The following is a 19,850-nucleotide window of genomic DNA, read 5'->3' as shown; positions in this document are numbered from 1 at the left end:
GATGAGATTTCTTTCAAAAACTTCATGACCGACCCCAAACTTTTTAAACAGGCCCATACAAGTCTTGTTATGTTTACTTTCATATTCCCTTTACAATTCAGATTAAGAGATTCTGTCCAAAACATCAGTAAAACCAAATGACTGACTGCAACTACCCGAAATATCTGCAAAAATAAAAGGACCCACTAAACAGCGCAACCAAATAATCACAGCTATTGTCATAAATAAACAGAAAAACTCTTGCATAAGGCATTTTTGTAGCTGCATCTTAAGCAATATGCATTCAACTTCGGTTTTAATTATGCCAGTTCACAAAACAATTGTCAAAAAGCCAGCATCATCATAGGTTTCAGGTAAACCGTATACTTACTAATGCGCACAGTCGATTAGTTGATATTCGTTGGACCGTTCGTAACACGCTTTAACACCTTCATCATCCCAGAGCTTCTTTGCATGGTCGAAAAACTCCTGTGAAGAAAAAAAAATGTTTATGTATGCATGCTAAAAAAACAAAATTATTGCATTTAGCAACCATTGTTGCTAATATCTGCCTCGCTTCATTTAAGAGATACCACTACATATTTCCAGCTACATTCATAAAATGTATTTTGGTTAAAAGCCTTTTGGCTGTTCTGGAAATAGACTGACTGATCACACCGGCCCACCACTGGATTCAGCGCTGCTCTGAGCACATCCCATCATGCAAGCATTCAAACGCTAGAGGCTTTTCTTAGTTTGTGTGCAACTTTATATAATGTACCGAAATGTGCATTTTTATTACTTTTTACAATAATGTACTTTTCAGAGCTTATGACCAAATATTAGTAGACAACAGGGCTGTCGATATTAAAAGGCTGGTTCCGTGTTTTTTTCTAGGCTTGGTTGTGTTTCTGGGGCGCAGTATAACATGTCTTAATACTTCTTTTTATTTAAACGCTGTATTTTTCTTATATTTGACCTTTATTCCACACCGCTGTCTCCACTGTCCTTTGAACGTCTCGTTTGCTTCCTGCTTCTATGAAGCCCATCCCTCTGAAAAATGCAATGGTCTTAGATTGGTTAGATGGCCAAATGTAGTTTCCTGTATTTTTATTGCCTGAAGTGCCAAGCACAGGTTGTCCGGAAACGCCACGCCCCTTACCATTACGGGCAGAAGTCACATCTGGGGCAGTGTTTATGTTAATAGCAAGGGTTTATGATGTCACCAACCCAGGAAGAAACTTGTTGTAGTCCAAACCGGACGTTTTTGTAGGCAATAAACTGCCATAACTTTAAAAGACAATATCTCCGTTTGCATTGAACTTTCAGCGTGTAACTTTGCAGATACTGTTTGTGCTTAATCAGCAACATTACACACTAACTAAAGTTAAAAAAGTGAAATCGCATGCAACCACCCCTTTAAAGAAAAATGCGATACGATAATGCTTTAAGTGTGTAAAATAAATATGAATTAAATTAAATATATTGTCAATGAATAATCAAATGCAAAAATAAAACATTGCTTAGTGTTATATACACTAATTCTTATTAAAGTAAAAAAAAGTTGTCTTTTGTTTAGGGAAGCACCGATATAAAATTTTTGCCGGATACCAATAATCTTTATGTTTGAAAGCAATATATTGACTGATAAAACTAAATCCAAATTTTTATATAATTTTAAGAGCTTGATTACAAAAACAAAAGTCTCACCTTTAAAATCCATGTACTCATTATAGTTTTATATAGCCTATATGACATATTGCTCTTAACTGTTTTTTCTTTTTGAAGTGTTTTGAATGGCAAACAGTGTGCATCTGAAGCAGCTCAGCTGAAGGAAATAATCCATCATTTATCGCCTTTAATATATCGGACAAAATGTATTATCAAGCCGTGAACCATAACATTAAAAATTAACATGTCGACCGATACCGATATGGTAGGTGATAAATCGTGCATCTCTACTTTTGTTGTTCAATTAATATTAACCACATAGACAGAAGCAGGTTTATTAGGCTACTGTCACTTTAAGATATGCACGAATCCAATATATCGTTACACATGTACTTTCTTTCTCAATGGTTCAGTCCACTTAAGACATAACTTAAGACATAACTTAAGACATAACTAAATGTAACTTTTTACATTTTTGTGTGTATTTGGCCATCAAAGCTGTGGAAAATAACTGAATAACATTAAGCATGACACACGTATGTAACAGTCATGTGTCCAGTCTACTCTCTGCTGTCTGCATCGACCTTTTTGAGTATTAAAAAGGCATGCAGTTATCACAAACTGTTGCGATATGCATAACGCGATATGTACATTTGCAATATTTCAATACATCGTGCAACCCTATTTTTTCCCCCCCCTGAATTACTGTAAAATATTTAGTGAAGAAACATGTCAATGTTTGAAATCTCGGTAACACTACAACAAGGTCCTATTTCTACAGAGCCCCTTAAGGGACATGATGATGGAAAAAAATATGAGATTTAAGGGAAAATATATATTCCAAGCTTTTACGTTTTCTCACAAAAGTTTTGCATTCCCCAGAGAAACTTTGTGTTAACTCGCATAGAATGTAAAAGTTTTGCGAGCAATCACAAAGTTTATCAGGACATGGGCACATAATTTTTCGCAAACACTTTAGTTTAGGGACCAATTCTCACTATTAACTAGCTGATTATTAGCTTACATATTACTAAGACGTTGGCTTTTTATTAGTACTCGTAAAGCACATATCAATGCCTTATTCTGCATGACCATATTCTACATCCCTTAATAATCCAACCCAATACTTAAACTTAAAAAACGACCTAACTATTCATAAGTAGAAAAAAACATAGTTAATAGTTATTTAATAGTGAGAAGCGGGCCCTTATCTAAAGTGTGATAAATGTTCCTTCCCATTTCATTTTGTTTCCCTTCCGCATGTCGCTTTATATTCTCTGCACATTTATTAACCTTAGTTAATGCATTGACTAACATGCACTAACAATGAGCAAAGATTTTTGTTCCTTTAAGATTATTGTTCCTTGTTAGTTCATACTAACTAATGAAGACAACGAACACATTGAAGTTAAAACATGAAACCTAAAGTGTTACCGAAACTTCTATCTTGATTCAGTAATTCCACCGGTGTAATCTTGCAAATTTGACAAACCTTTAAGATAAACTAATAAAACATGTTAGCAGTCAATATTGTATCTATCACCTGTTGAACCCAAGAGTAAACAGCAAACTACTCTCTAAATAAGAACTGAACTTACTGGAAGTTCCTGTATTTACAATCCAACCGTACAAATATTCTAAAATTTATGGGTGAGTATAGATGATGTCTGCCATTAATTAATTAAAGAGAAATCCAGGACTTAATTTGAGCTGAGAAGAGATCTGTGGTCTAAAAAAACTGTCTAATTACAGATCTCCATTTCAGCAGAATCCACACGGTCTAAATATGACACTGAAAAAAAGAGCCAACATTAAAAGTCACAGGCTGAAGACGTCTGCCACACTACAGTCCAACCTTTCTGCAAAGGGGTCAAATGTGCAAGATTACCACAACAAAATCATAATGAAAATAACTGACCCTTATGCACACAGTCTAATGCTAACAAACAAAACTCAAGTACAGCAGAAACATATGCTAAGCTAAAGCTAACAGACAGCATCAGTACGATAGAGAGAGAACTTAGTGTCAGTTTCAGTCTGATTCAGACAGATCAGAAGGAATTCTTCGTATTTCACTGAAAACAACCCATAAAAAACCCCAATTCAACAGTTCTAACTTGATCCCATATAAAACGTGACTTCCATTACTTCTGTCTTCTACTGACCGGTAAAAATATCAGCTATCCCAGACAGCTACTTTAAAGAACATAAAATATCTACATAACAAAAATCACTCATTGACAAATTCAAAGACTACATTTGTCTAGAGTTAACACTCCGTTTATTGATGATTAATGCAAATGATGCAAATGCATTTAAATGTGAAAACCTGCATTGTGTTTGTCTGTCCCGTGGATTAGTCAAGGTCTCCTGGATTAGTCAATTTTTGAAATTAAATCCTACATATGAACTCGAAACATTACTCACAAACCTGTAATTTAACATGAAAAGCTTGTGGTTTAATTTGACTTGATGTGCTCATAAACTACAGGTTCAACAACAACGCATGACAAACCACAAACTGAATTTAAGCTATTAAAGCAACATGCTAATCATATCATACTATGCATGATATAAACATATTTTGACTAATATTTAATACAACTACAATATTTTGAGTACTGCTGAAAATGTGTCTAAATACACACAAAATACAAAATGTTAAAAATGCATTTTAAAAATGTTTTAGGCTAGAACTTTATCCCACAATACTGAAAACATTATTGGGCCTCGTTTTATTCTTAAAACATTACAATATTTACCACCCATTTACGCTGCAAACTCAAACAACATCTGTCTTCCCATAAAGCAACGTTCCACCGAAACATATTCAAACTTCCAGCTTAGTGGCAGGCACTTCACCTCAGGTACATGATTTAAAAAAAGACCAAGCAAAAGATTCATATTTACATAAGTCTGAAATTATGCAAAAGAAATAAAAAACCTCTTGGTAAGCGGTTTAAAAGCCACAACACATTTACACAAATTCAAATGTCTTCGGTAAAACGAGGCTCCTTACCTGTGTGTAATCGAAGTCAGAGAGCGGCGCTATGCTTTTGATATAGTCGATCCTAAACTGGTCCTCTGGATTAGCGAGTGGGACGGGTGGTATTAAAGTGCTCATTGCAGACACTATGGTCTAGAAATAAAAATGAAAGTCTTATGAGACAGAGAGTAGATATAGAAAACTTCTAGAAACTAAATTGGGACTGCGAGCGGCTCACTTACCACGATGGCGTCCTTCACATTTTTGCGAATGTCTTGAATTTTCTGTTTCTTTTCCCTGTATGAAAAAAAAATGGAATAAGTAAAAAGGCAGACAAATTATCAAAAAATAAAATGCAATGTTGAAATGCATATGCAACTACTGTTTTTAAGAATTGTTCACCCCAAACATAATAATTCTCATTATTTAAATCACCCTCATGTTGTTCCTAACTTGTATACTGTTATTGTTTTAACGTCTATATGACCTGTGCACTATATGTCAAGCCTTCTGAAGCCTGAAACTCACTGATGCCAAACATCATCGCTTCTAGCAAATCATAACCAAATGACGTATCATGAAATGCAGAACGAGATATTAGAGTTGAATGGAAACATCTTCAGTGACTAACAATTTGATTTTCAGTCTGTTCCACGCACAAAGCTATCATGTGACTTTGAAATGTCATATCTGAACTACTTTTATGTTGCTTTATTAGAGTCGGACACAGTTAAATGGAAAAGGGCTGTGTAAAGATTCTCATTTTGAAATGACAGCATGGAACGACACTAGGATATTCATTTTGGCAGAGCTACTCTACAGTTATTATTCCCCCTACAATGTAAATGTTACTATATATAATATTATATAATATATCTGTAATATATATAGACAACAATCATAACTTGCCCCAAAAAAGTTGTCATTAAGACATGCCATAACAGTTATTTTTATGAGGCAAAAAGTGTTGAAGAAACTTTAACACCCAGAGGCCTTATGGACATTTGGTATTTGATTTTAGTCACTCGGCCAGATTCTCGCAGTGATGTTGCAGTGAAGCACTAGCCGATAGTAGCACGTAGAGCTACATCACTATCTGCCTCAGCATGTACGAGGGTTTCCTTCGCCATGCCGAGGCTGAACACAGGGCCCAACATCCATATACCGCCCTTACATGCACACATATGTCATTAGTACAGTAAACATGTACTCACTCCGCATTAAACCCGTTGACATGAAGAATTCTCATCTGCTTCACGATAGTGCTTTTGCCCGACTCACCAGCCCCTACGAAAGCAAAAACAGCCGTGAGAATACATGCAAAGTCTCTCAGATACTTCAGTGTGTGTTCTTCATATGTACAATCCGACATGCCAGATTGAGCTGTCAAACACGGCGCGTTTAAAAACACAGCCTCGGAAGGGTCTCGTATGTCAGATATAACGCCTCAAGTCTCCTCTTACCCAACAACAACAGTCGATGTGTGGCTTTATAAGCCTGTCTCTCTTTTTGCAACTGTTTCTCTATTTTCTTGTTGGCCTCTCGCTGTGTTTTCTCGTCGATGCGCTGGTCTTCGGTTTTACTGCTCCCCAAACACCCCATCTTACTCCCTCGAAGCCAATCTGTGCGCTGTCCTTATGAATGATCAATCCAATTCCGATTCCAAAGAGAGAAAATGATCCACAATAGACAGGAAAAAAAGGTCGCCGGGAAGGCTTTGGTTTCTCCTCCCTGTTACAATGTCTCAAGCAGTCCGGGCGTCATTCAAGCGACGGGATTGATAAAATTGATCACATTTCGATCGGTAAGGTGGGATATGAACTTGTATCTGGATCCGGGGGTCTCTGTGAGCCCCTACCAGGCGCTCTTCCCTTCTCTTCGGTTCTCTCGCCCTCTCTGTATTTTTTCTATGTGATATTCTCTGCCTGTATCTCTGCTGTAGTCTGTAACTCGGCACTGCCTCTGTCGGCCATACCTGGTAATGACCGGAACCAGGAAAACTGTTATAAAGTATCGCTGACTGACTGACGAAACGCTGGAACGAACGAAATCGGATGTTTAACCGTAACAGGGCGAGTTTAGATTATGTTACAGTGTAAAGTGTAGCAGTGTGATTATGATGATGTAGCAGACGAATTACTGGGTCTCAAAGTCTGTCGGACTTGGGGGGGGGGGGGGCATATTAACTAGTCTAAGCAGGTTTTGCTGATCTTAAATGGTTTAAGATGGTCTGCTACATCGTTGAAGCAGATGAATGGCTGGGTCCTAAAGTCGGTCAGGTTTTATACTGGGGGGAAAACATTAAACTAGTCTCTGATATTGCTAGTCTTAAAACGTCTGCCCCCCTATAAACACACACCCAGACAAGCGCTTAAACAGTAAGTGTTTTCATTCTTCTCAAAATCAACAAGCAGAACTTGTTCATGCAGTAGTTATGTCATTTCACATGCTGTGAAAATGTCACAGAAAGGTGACAGATTAAAAACACTGATTAAAATAAAAAGGAGGAAGGTTGTTATCACTCCGACTATTTCAACACCTTTTGTTTACCAACCACAAATTCATCCTAAAATAGGGTCACCACATTTTGATTACCGAGAAACAGGACGCTCGGCCCGGCAATGAGATACTCAAATGATACTCAATGTTTCAATACATTTAAAGTATGCCCCCTCCGTATGGATAAAAAAATTGTTATAATAGGGGCGGGACAGAACTTGAAAACTGGACATGTCCTGGGAAAACAGGACGTTTGGTCACCCTATCCTAAAATAAAAGGTTTGAGTTAGTGCACAACCACTTTTACTCCAATGAGTGAATTTACCACCACAAACAAAATGGGTTTCCATTTTGTTATAATATAAAGGAAACAAAACTATTTCCATAACAGTGACTTCAACCAGAAAGTTTTTCTTATTTAATCGAATTCATATTTTTTATAACATTAATTATTTGGCCTGGCTGAATCGAATAAGTGTCAAACAGATTGATTAAATAATTATAAAATACCATATCACCAAATGACTTCTTTAGAAATTGTAGTTCTCCTATTTCATTATAAGAACACATATGACTTTCACTTCTCATTTGAATTCTAAAAAAAGCTTATAAAATTCATGTGAACTGAAGAGTGTTTTGTTAAACCATTAAGTAACTGTGGGGAAACCATAACACATGACCACTAACTCCATTATTGCCTATACAATCAAACGCGGATTGAAATTTTGAGGGAAAAAAAAAAGTCAAATCATCTTTTCCAGCACATACATTAAGATATGCAAGGTCAAAAAATATAAAGGAAAAAGTCTTCTAGTGGCTCAAATCGGTAAAACAATATAGAAAACAAAAGTTAATATGCATTTGGTGGTTTAAGGATTTTAGATGACATTAAGATTTAAAAATGCTAATTTAACGTGTGTGTGTGGGGGGGGGGGGGGGCATGTACACATGCATACATGAATCCAAATTGTTGAAGTTTTATTTACTCAAAGACAAATGCCACATGTATGTTACTGACCTAAAGCTCAAATCTTTCAAAACAACTAAGCATATTGCATAATGCGTTCATTACAATTAGCTAGTGATATGCAGTTAGGGCCACGCTAGAGCCAAAGTACACGTTCAGTAAATGATAAAACCTATTTACAGGGTGACAAAGTTCAGTTTACAGACCACATACACTTCACATTGCAATGCAACAGCAAGGAACAATACCAACTTGTGTGGAAGCATGACAATCTATTGTTTTTGCCCTAAAGGAGTCCCTATGGTACGACCATAATCGAAATATTCAACGCTTACAGGAGCCCTAAACCCCTTTTGGCTATTTGCAGGTGATGCATCCATTATTAGACTAAATGTGCTATATAGGTCATTAAAATAGGCTATTTTTGCACTTTCATTAAATATAAGCAATAGTCTAAAAAATACCTGTTACCTCTATTACAAGGAAATGATTTTTACTTTAGGGCTGTGTTATCTACTACTTGATATACCAGATATTAAGTAGTTACAGTACAACTTGTACAAAGACATTCCCAAGGATGTGTCATTCTTCGTAACTAAAAATAACCATCATAAAACTTAAAGATAACTCAGTATGATACTCTATTAAAGTTAATTTATAAGCCACATCTTGGATGACTTCGCACTCTCTGTTTCTTTTTATTATCAATTTCTAAAAACTGACAAAACTTGCAGCCAAACTTGTTTAATTGGCCTTTATGAAATTTCAATCTCACAACACTGAATGCGCAAGGATTTAAGGTGCAACTCTGTATTTCTGTTTGTCTTTGGCCAACTATGGCAGAGTTCATATGAGCCACGTGCCAGTAAAACAGGCAAATTTGCCCACTCCTTATAAATAGATCCCAAATCATTGCTGGATTCGGAAGAAATGCTTTTATATAGAACTCTAAAGGGGACCCTTTTAGGGGTTCCCATCATTTTATGGATTTAGTATTTAATTAGATTTGTTATAATTCAGTTTTTATTTTGATTACATTTTATGAATTTAACAGCTTGCAAACAAACTTTATCACTAGAAATGTATCACACACGAAGTTAAGCCGCGGTCACACTAGACTTTAAGCAAGCAAAATTTACATTAATTCAACATATAACAAATAGTAATACACTCAAAATGTAGAAAATATACAATCTGCTCGACTTTACAGCAAAAATATTGTTCTTTTAAATTTAGCAAAGAGGTCACGCAGTGACGTATGGATCTTCCACTGGTCACACATCTTCACGTGATGCAAATTCGCAGGTCAAAGTTGACCAATCCTGAACTTTGGAGCATAGCGAAATGCAAAACTTTTCGCATGAGTTTGCGTTTCCAGTCTGACGCATTTACACTGACTTTGACTGGAAGTCAATGGGTGTAGTGTGACCGCCCCGTTAGGCAGTTTTTCAAAATATATCTCCTTTTATAGAATGTTTTTGGAATAAAGGTTTCTTTAAAAAGTTTAGAAAGTTAAGAACACTGTAAACCAAAAAGGTAATCAGTTTAAAGCTGCTGTTCATACATTTCTTTTGTGTTCAAGGTTTACAAAAATTATATAATGAGAATGTACAACATGAATCCATTTTCCAAACTGTGTTTTTGTCTTCCCATAAATCATTAAGGTACACTTACAATGGGTGCATTTACATGCACGTTCTTAAGCCGATTATGCCTAACAAGCATAAATGGCGTAAGAATAAACCGGTCGACACAGGTAGTTTTTTGCCTCTTACCTCGATTTTGCGCTGCATGTAAACGCATTAACCTGCTTTCTGTCGGCTTATTGAAGTGCACATGTGTGATAGGTGACAAACAGATTTAAATGCATCCAGACAGAGCGAGTTACATTTTATATGAAATAAGGACATATATCACAAACTAGGGATGCACCGAAATGAAATTCTTGGCCGAAGCCGAAACCGAATAATAATGAAATGCTTGGTCGAAGGCCGAAGGAGGAATATCGAACGCGGTGTTTCGCATTTTTTCCATTTATTTGGCAATTTTTTTACCATTACAATAATTAAATAGTAAAAATTGCTTTTTACTATTTTGTGTTGCTTTTCAGAGAAATAAATCAAATAACAAAAATACAATTTCAAAATATATATTTAACAATGAAATTTTTTTTAACATTCCAGCAGATATTATACAAACTAAGCAGAACATAACTTAAAATAAATAATTAGTAAAATAAAAAATATATTTTTATTTGGCCATCTTTGAAGCCCCCCTTCTTGAATAGCCTATGTTAGGCCTATAACTGACTGCTGAAAGAATGTAGCTCCGTATGTCTACAACAACAAATGTGCATTGAATAGTGTAAAAAATGTGGATGAACCCACAACATAATAACATAATAAATAACTGTCCTAGACATAAGCCTACTTAGTCTACTTCTTCAGGAAAAGTGGCAGGTTCTTCTTTATGAAAAGTAGTTTCTCTGCTTTCTCACATGAAAGTCGGTTCCTCTTCTCATCGATGACATGAGATGCAGCACTAAACAGTGCTTCCACACTGCTGACATGTTTGCTGTATAAAGCGCGCGCCTCTCACTCTACGTGGGTTACTATTTGATTGCATCATTAAAAACGTCATTGTTCGGCAAAAATTATTCGTGCTTTTTACTTATTCGCTTTTATATGCTTTTTTTGGGCTATTTTCGGCCGAATAATTTCGGTTGGCGAACATTCGGTGCATCCCTATCACAAACGCAGACTCTTTTAAGACCCAGAACATTGTAAAGATGTGTTCTCTTCTCATGCAGCAGAAGTAGAAGAGGTTCAGTTAAAACGCTTCATAACTGCATGAGGGATAATATGAGCCGTAAATCTCCTGCTGACACGGTGCACACTTTATTTAACATCACCACTGCCGTAACATTTGAAAAACTCAGAGTCAGGCACAGACATTATTATTTTTGACGTCACTACAAGGAAATAACCCGGTTTATAAATAAAGTCATTTAAACACGGTTTACTTGCATTGTCATTTTGCTGGTTTGCAGGTAAACGGGAAAACTGATTATTTCAATAAGCTGATTTTTTGAGTTATAGTGTGCATGTAAACGCACCCAATAAGTGTTTATATTGGGACTATTTCAGACCAGACTGGTAGGAACCACGGCGGAGGAGAAATTTTACTTTGTATTCATACATTTTAATTGCTCTTAACTTGAAATATTTGAGTAGACTAATTCATACATTTATTTAACTTAAAATGCTCATGTAATCTCAATTTAATGTTTTTAGTATTGGAAACTTTGCTAGCTTTAACTAGCTTATTCAATAAATGCTACCTTTTTAATTTGCAACACAATGCTTTGACCGCATAAGCACAGCACTTGCTGAACGAGTACAGCAATATAAAACATTTCACATATGGGACCCTGGACCACAAAACAAAATTGACCCTGTCATGGGACAGTTTAAAAAAAACATCATCTTTGAATTTGAATAAATAAGCTATCCATTGATTTATGGTTTGTTAGGATAGGACCATGTCAGATGCAACTATTTGAAAATCTGGAATCTGAGGGTGCAAAAAAATAATAATAATATTGAGAAAATCACCTTTAAAGTTGACCAAATTAATGTTACCTTAGCAATGCATATTACTACTAATAATTATTTTTTTGATGTATTTACAGTAGTACATTTACCAAATATATTCATGGAGCATACTCTTTACTTAATAGTCTAATGATTTTTGGCATAAAAGAAAAATCTATAATTTTTATCCATTTTAATGTATTGTTGGCTTTTGCCACAAATATACCCTTGAGCCTGGTTTTGTGCTCCTATATACATATATAGACATATATAACAGAAACTCTTCTAAACTAGCATAACAGAACATTAAACACTACTAAATCTCCCACTTAACATTCATCTTGCACAGAAAAAAAGAGCATTATATAACATTTAATTCTAGCATTTACTCTCCCTTTTGAGTGTCATGGCAAAGAATGCTGGGAAATAGAAATCCCAGCCCAGTTTTAGTTAAATTGAAGTGTTCTAAATTAAAAGAAACAAGTTCATAAAACTCAAAACAATTAAAGGTGCCCTAGAATGAAAAATTGAATTAACCTTGCCATAGTGAAATAATAAGAGTTCAGTACATGGACATCACATACTGTGAGTCTCAAACACCATTGCCTCCTCCTTCTTATGTAAATCTCGTAAATCAAGAACTCCACGGTAAAATAAGTGCTTCTCAACATAAACCCAAACGTGACGCAAGCGTTGGGGATCATTTATATGCACGCCCCCAACATTTGCATCTGTCCAAACATGTTCATTGTCAGGCAGAACTGACGGTAACTGGGACTGCAGGAAAACAAGACACTTGAGGATAGCAAAAACGGCAACTCTCATGACACACGTCATGTTCAGGCTGTGCAGGGGACGGGAGGACTTTTCATATGTCAACAGTCATAGTTGAGGTTTATTATAATCAGATACCATTTCAAAATTGTTCGGCCCATTTCAAGCAAGCTTCGCTCAGCGTCTTAAACTGAAAAAAGGGGCAACTGTATTCCTGCAAGCAGTAAGTAGTGATTTATCCACTTAATGACTGTTTAAACAATTTCTGATTAAATTGAAAGTTTCTTAGAGAGACAGCATTGTCTAGATGACGCAAGATGCTAGTACAGTAACAAGTACCATACAAAACTAAATAGTGTGTCTAATGACAAAGGGTAATATTATTTTGTATTACAAAATACAACCGTAGATACGTTGCTTACAGATCGTTTTCAGATTAACCGCGTGAGAGAGAGAGAGAGAGAGAGAGAGAGAGAGAGAGAGAGAGAGAGAGAGCTTGCGTGCATATGGTTGCCAGATTGGACATGTTTAGGTAAAACACCGGATAGTATACCTGTTCTTTTCACAGAAAAGCTCTGTTTGGAGGATTTCAATTACTGAAATCTGGCAACCGCAAGCACGCAAGCTCTTTCTCGTGCGCGGATGATCTGAAAACACCAATAAACAAGTAGGCTGCATTTTATCAATCTCCATTTGAGATGTTCTGCTTAAAGTGTCATTCAGTCGGTCCGTGTTCTGTCAGGACAACTGAACTGCAGTGAGCTGTGAGCGGCTGAAATAAGCCAATCAGAGCAGAGCTCAACATTAATATTCATGACTCTTCCAAATAAGGCAAAAACGGAGCATTACATCTTAGGGACAATTTCTAGGGTTGTAAATAGACCTGTAAAACTGTATCTGGACAATTGTTGCCCTTAAATAAGCCACATACCCTCTATGTAGATATCAGAGAACAATTTAACATATTGTTTCAAATCATTCTAGAGCACCTTTAAACAATTGATTTCTGTATTGATGTCAGTTTTGTAAACTATAAAAAGAAAATGGAAGTTCTAAATACTCATAAAAGTAAAAAAAATCCTCATTTGTTTAATTTGAGTTTTCTCTACTCAAATCAACTGATTATTTTGAATGTTAGGGTACAGTACCCTTAAAGGTACAGTGTATATTGTTAGCGGCATCTAGTGGTGAGGTTGAGAATTGCAACCGCCTACCACTCACTCCTCACTTTTGCAGCACCTAGAAGCTACGGTGGCCGACACAGGACAAAGATGTTGTCGTCTGAGACAGCAGAGAGTGACTAGCTCTCAGTAGAGCAGTTTGTCCATTTAGAGCTACCGTAGAAACATGACAGCGCAAAATGGTGATTTCACTGCAAGCGGACTTGCAGTGTGTGTAGATAGAAATGGCTTAGTCTAAAACAATAAAAAATAACACTTTATTATGTAAGGTCTTTAACATAGTTATTTATATTATATTGCATTTCTGTCAATAGAGCCTCATAAATATTACACACTGCACCTTTAACGTTAATCTTGCACATAAAAACATATACAATTTAATTTGAGCATTTACTCTCCCTTTTGAGTGACATGGCAAAGCATGCTGGGAAATAGAAATTCAGAAATTCCAGCCCAGTTTCAGTTAAAGGTAAGTTAATAAAACTCAAAAAAATGAAACGATTCAGATGTCTGTTTTGTGAACTCTAAATAGTTCTAAATACGTTTTTTGTACTCATGTTCATTGTACTCATTACTCATTACATTACTAAATATTCATTAAAAAAGTTAATTTGACTGTACAAATTTGTTTAATTTGAGTTTGCTTTATTCAAACCAATTCATTATTTTGAGCGTTAGGGTTTGCAGTGAACCCTACTGAACCTTTTTACGTGTAGGTCTTTATTTTTGTCAAGTGCCAATTGATATAGCAACTTATAAGAGAATGGAAAGATTATAAATCCCCGGTGTGGATTACAAAGTTAGCCAGTCCATTGTTATCAGTAGCAAAGGACAATAAATGAATGAAATCAAAATTGACAGGAAGTCTAATACCTTTAGTCTTAATGACTCATGCCTCCAGAAACACGTATTCAGACATCACTTAGCAACATAGCAAACTTTACAGCCCAGTACTCAAGACATATGTGGAAAGCTGTTTGTTTAGACAGAGCGAAATGCTTTTAGAGCATTTAAAACGAATTAGATTGGCATATTCAGTGTGTTTCTGTAGTGCGTTGTTTAAAATCAAAGGGGCATGTGTGTAGTTTTGCAGGATGTTTAGATGGTTCCAAGAATTACACCGAAAGACTAGGATACTGTGTGTGAGCTATCAGTGTCCCAGAGGTCAAAGTAATAGATTCTTTTACTGTGGCTAGTATCTTATCAAAGCATCATGTACTTGCTGACAAACTATATGAGCTCAGTTTTATTTTCTGATATCTTACTCACTTAACTCACCACAAGATCTATACATTGTCTATGGATGATTCTCTTTTTTAATTTCTCCTCTATTTAATGGCCCTATGTTATGGCTAATAAAGCAGACTTCTTGGTAAAAACAACACTGTAAATAAGGGATAAATCAAATTGAAATAATATAATGTATGGAAAAATATTTTTTCTTGAAGCCATATAGAATATTAATATTAATGCTAATATTATAGAAGTATTAATATTAATGCCTTGTAATACACAATGCATTCTATCTTTTAATAAATAATTGGGTTACACTTTATTTTACAGTGTCCTCGTTACATATGTAACATTTATAGTAAATTACGCAAAATTACATTGAACTAACCCTCAACCAAGTCCTAATCCTACCATAACCCTATAGTAGGTACATATTAATTATTTAATTATTATATAATTACATTGTAACAATGGCACCTAAAATAAAGGGTTACACTTTATTTCAAGGTATCCATGTTACAGTGAAATTATGCATTAAGTACTGAATAATATTAATTAACAGCATGCTATAGGGTTAGGATTGGGGTTTTGTTTATGGTTAGTTACGTGTAATTATGCATAATTTATACTTATTACTAGAGTAACATGTAAAATAAGGACACTTTAAAATAAAGTGTTTCAAAATAAAGTGTAACCAATCATTGTTACCCCAGTTACACGTATTCATACCTGTTATACTTGTAATGCAATGGATTAAAACAAATTACAAATCCAGCTCCAAATAATATGGATATTTCATTCTTCTTCTTCGTCTTCTTAATATTATTGTTATTAAAATATTCATAATGAAGCTACATCAGGTTTTTATTGTTAGTTTAACTGATATAGCCTATTTATGCATTCAGTTTAATCTCCATTTAATCTGCAAATCACACTGTTCGGAAGCAGTCATACCAAAAATAATAATAATATAGCCTATTAATATTCGTATTCGAAATGCTTTTTCTATTGGTGTAGTCTAGTCTCTTGATGTCAAATGCATATATATATATATATATATATATATATATATATATATATATATATATATATATATATGATATATATATATATATATATATATATATATATATATATATATATATATATATATATAGTATTGATTGATCTCTGAATGTGTATTACGACTATGAGGCATTATGAAAGTATTGAGAATATACGTTAGGCTATATTTAGGTTCTAGTACAATGCTAGCATACATTTGAACCAATGCTTTCTGACATCAATGCCCACCTATTTTTAACAGCACAACAATAGTAATAAAGAAAGCCAGCGTACAGTAGGTATGGCAGCATCACCCACCTAAGAGCAGCAGCCGATGCGTCTGTTTATATTCCCGTTTGAGTTCCTTCAAGGCCCTGTCAATGTTCTTGCTGACTTTCTTGGCCTCCTTCTCGGCCTCCTTCTCCTCCACCACCAATTTGTCCCAGTTCTTGTGTTTCTGGGCGCTGCTGGGAGTCTGGAGCAGCTGCAGCCTCCTCTTTCCTCCACCGCCACCTCCACCGTTCTGGATGAGCGCTCTGTCCGCGTCGCTACGGCGGAGCTCCCCGGCCGGGACCTTGCCGGCGTCCCCGGTGCGTAAAGGGGAGGTGGATGATGTCTTCCCGCTATTCCCTCCAGAGTCCTCGTCGCGCTGCCTGGAGCCCCGGACGCACGACGGCATCATCATCATTCCAGGATCCGGAGACTGGTGATCTGACTCCGAGTTGGCGTTGGAAATGGATCCACTGAGGTCCCCAAACAAGCGTGGACGCAGACTGTAACACAGCCCCATGATCTGGCCAGGCGCTCACTGCTGATATTTGATCATAAATACACAACAAACGCTGTATGTCCCAGTGATTTAGCGCATCATCACATGAGCTGACAGTACATGGTGCATTTTCCAGCCATGCGTAATCCCAAAATGATGCTCTTATATTTAAAAAATGCCATTTTGTGATTTCTTACAGTCCAACCTACGCGCATTAGTCGGTGGATCACCTGACATCTGCCTGTGCTGACAGTGCAGGTCCACCTTACCGTAATGAAACCAAAAGCCCAGCCGCACGAAACCGGTGGACACATGGGGTCATCTAGGTGCGTTTTGTCCTCGCGCTGGGTGATTTGTGCTTATAAATCCCCGCTGAGGGATCTGGATGGATCGTAGTCTAGACTGTTTGAGCATAGAGATTGCTTTATGCCCCTGAGACTCCTGCAGGCTCACTAATGAGACATTTAATGAGCACACCTTAATTATTCGGGGACTGGAACATTATAATAACAGCAGCAAGTCACTAACAATGTGATTGTAATAAACAATACGTTTAATTGTTCCAGATGTAATAAAATATTAAACAAAAAAGCATACATTTACAGCCAGTGTGGGGGAAAGTTATTTATAAATGAAACGCATTACAATATTGCGTTCGTTACGCACCCAAAAATAACGTTCAGTAATGCATTACGCTACTTTTGCGTTACTTTTTATAACCTCGACTGGCTTGCTTGTTCGTTTATAACAAAAATAATTTTACATTTTTTGGCCAATGTACAGGCTCTCACCCACCAAAAGTGAAATGAATACGCCTCAGGTTTAAGGACATGTATACAAATTCTCAACTGTAAGGGATCGAGACAGTAGCAAAAACATTGGCTAATAATAATTATATTTGTATTATTTAATATTTAATTGTTGCAGGTTTACAGTCAGTCAATGCAATGCATTATTTAAAAAAGTAAAGCATTGCTTTAGTTACTTAAAAAAATGATTCTGATTATGAAACTTGCGTTACTTGTAAAACTTTACCAACAACACTGCAGCAGCAGAGATGTGTGACATAAACAATTGTATCATCTTTTAAAATAAAAATTGGTAACACTACATTTTCACAATTAAAAGTTACAATTAAGTCTCATTAGTTAACATTTAATAACGAGTAAATTTTTTAAATGAAGATTTAATCATACGGATGATGTTACACTCTTGGGATTTTGTAAGTTGAAAATTAGGCTATAATAAAACTGGCCAAATATGATCCATCATTAACCTTTAAAAAGAACAGCCATTTGTGCAGTCTAAAAATATATACTGTGGCCCTCTAAAGGTCAAAATAAATACTAAATCTAGAGCTGACATTAATAAATACATTTGAGGAATTACTAGCTAGTAAAGAGGAGAACGCAAACATGTTCTGTAGTGTAAATGCACAAATCAACAAATATTTGAAATGCCATATATTTTATTTGCTTTAATTTGTTCATCTACAATTATGACAGCATTTCCCTAACCTCAAATTGAACTTTATTGTATTGTATAAAATATCTAATGAAAATAATGTAGTATATCTGTGTCCTCAGGATAGGCATGTACTTTCTGAATGGTGTCATCTTTTCTTTTTTTGTGAATTCTGCAGCACTATAACGCCAATCCTCAGAAACATCAATAAACTGCAAGAAAGACAAAGAACAAAAAATTATTCAACAGTCAAAATGGTACATTTTTCCATGTTAATGTCACACACACCTTTATCAATGGAAGCTGGTTTCTGACACAGAATTAAAATAAAATGGTACATTTTTCATCTCACAATTTAACTTTTAACAGTGTGTGCTTTAAAACATGCAATTGCAACTTTATATCTCACAAGTCTGAGATTATTTCTCATGCAAGATCAAAATTGCAATTGCCTTTTATTTTTATTTCCCGGCAGAAACAAGCTTCCATATATTATATCCTGGCCTTTTCACATCTGGATTTTTATCTTTTGTCTGTATGAAAACATCAAGGATATCTGGGATATTTCAAGTCTTTACAATTTTTTAATATATAATAAATAAACAAAATATTCCTGCCTTGCTCCTGCCATGAGTCCAGCTGGCATAATTTTCCATGAACTCAAAAATCTCACTCCCATTAGTGCAGTCAGTGATCCAGAGGTACCTGAAAATATAAAAACAAGTCAGTTTAACATTTTTGATCCTAATTTCTAGAATATATAGACTATACAAAATGATTGGAAATAAAGACTTACCCAGTGAAACCCAGATATCTTTGGCATTTTTTGACATCTGATAAGCACCAACAAATGCTGCAATGCCAAACATCAGCCCAGCAACCAAAGACATGAAACTACCTACAGCCGGAACATGACCATATTAGGAAGTTCCGGTAAATGTTCACTATATATATATATATATATATATATATATATATATATATATATATATATATATATATATAGCATAATACATGTGTTTATAAACTCACATATATCGTGAGATAATTCATTGAACTTTCAAGGCGAATTGTAAAAAGTTAAACGCTCGACAATATCTACATTAAAATTAAACATTACAATTGAAATGTTCTAAAAACATTTCATTCATATTGAAACATTTTACAAAGTGTTTAACACATTCTAGCTACCCCAGAACTAAACCAGAGTACTAAAAGCCGCCGTTTGTCCCACGCATGAAGTCCACGCAAGAGACTTACCTGCTTTAGCATAACCAACAATCCCTCCTATCGTTATCAGAGCTGCATAACCATAACCAAGCCAATCCACAGACATTTCTGCACGTTTGATTACCTCTCAAATAAAACAGAAAGACGTGTTGACTGCTAAGGGGAAAAGCTAAATCTTCTCCACTTTTTAACTTCCTGAAACATTGCCTACTAGTGATTTTCAAAATAAAAGTCAGCCAATGCAGGTGAGGACCCTACAGTCTATGGTGAGGACATATTTCTCCGTTTTATAAATGGATTAAAAAAATATTAGTATTTTTATTTTCTTTCAATTCACTGGCATTCAAAGAGTTTCTGCCTTTTCTAATTGGAAAAATGCCCACTTTAAACAACTCTGCAGTGTTATTGTTATTATAAATCCACTGCTATATAATAACAAGACTGAAGGGGAAATGTAAAT

The 19,850-nt window shown here is 35.5% G+C and overlaps 2 protein-coding genes across 3 annotated transcripts in view; both read right to left on the bottom strand.

Moving 5' to 3' along the window:
- The window catches only part of gnal2 (guanine nucleotide binding protein (G protein), alpha activating activity polypeptide, olfactory type 2), a 38,452-nt gene extending 21,503 nt beyond the window's left edge, over nucleotides 1-16,949 (bottom strand). Inside the window, exons 1-5 of one of the 2 annotated variants that reach the window (XM_067435264.1) lie at nucleotides 16,246-16,949; nucleotides 5,851-5,923; nucleotides 4,879-4,933; nucleotides 4,670-4,789; nucleotides 371-468 (exon numbers count right to left, since the gene is read on the bottom strand). In XM_067435264.1, the coding sequence (XP_067291365.1) occupies nucleotides 371-468; nucleotides 4,670-4,789; nucleotides 4,879-4,933; nucleotides 5,851-5,923; nucleotides 16,246-16,717 (818 nt within the window). In that variant the 5' untranslated portion in view covers nucleotides 16,718-16,949. Of the gene's footprint in view, nucleotides 1-370; nucleotides 469-4,669; nucleotides 4,790-4,878; nucleotides 4,934-5,850; nucleotides 5,924-6,099; nucleotides 6,578-16,245 lie in introns of those variants that run through there. The other variant, XM_067435265.1, reaches the window with a different exon arrangement.
- A 346-nt stretch (nucleotides 16,950-17,295) lies between these two features.
- tmem14cb (transmembrane protein 14Cb) lies at nucleotides 17,296-19,735 on the bottom strand. The gene is made up of 4 exons (XM_067435276.1): nucleotides 19,421-19,735; nucleotides 18,957-19,058; nucleotides 18,778-18,865; nucleotides 17,296-18,372 (listed from the first exon to the last, which is right to left on the bottom strand). Exons 1-4 carry the CDS (start codon nucleotides 19,494-19,496, stop codon nucleotides 18,309-18,311), a joined length of 330 nt encoding a protein of 109 aa, XP_067291377.1. The 5' UTR covers nucleotides 19,497-19,735; the 3' UTR covers nucleotides 17,296-18,308.
- Between the last annotated feature and the right edge of the window lie 115 nt (nucleotides 19,736-19,850).

This window comes from Pseudorasbora parva, chromosome 24 (genome assembly GCF_024679245.1).
Source record: "Pseudorasbora parva isolate DD20220531a chromosome 24, ASM2467924v1, whole genome shotgun sequence".
Taxonomy (NCBI): Eukaryota; Metazoa; Chordata; class Actinopteri; order Cypriniformes; family Gobionidae; genus Pseudorasbora; species Pseudorasbora parva.
The sequence above is the reverse complement of the archived record's forward strand: the minus strand, read 5'-3'. Positions and strand labels throughout refer to the sequence as shown.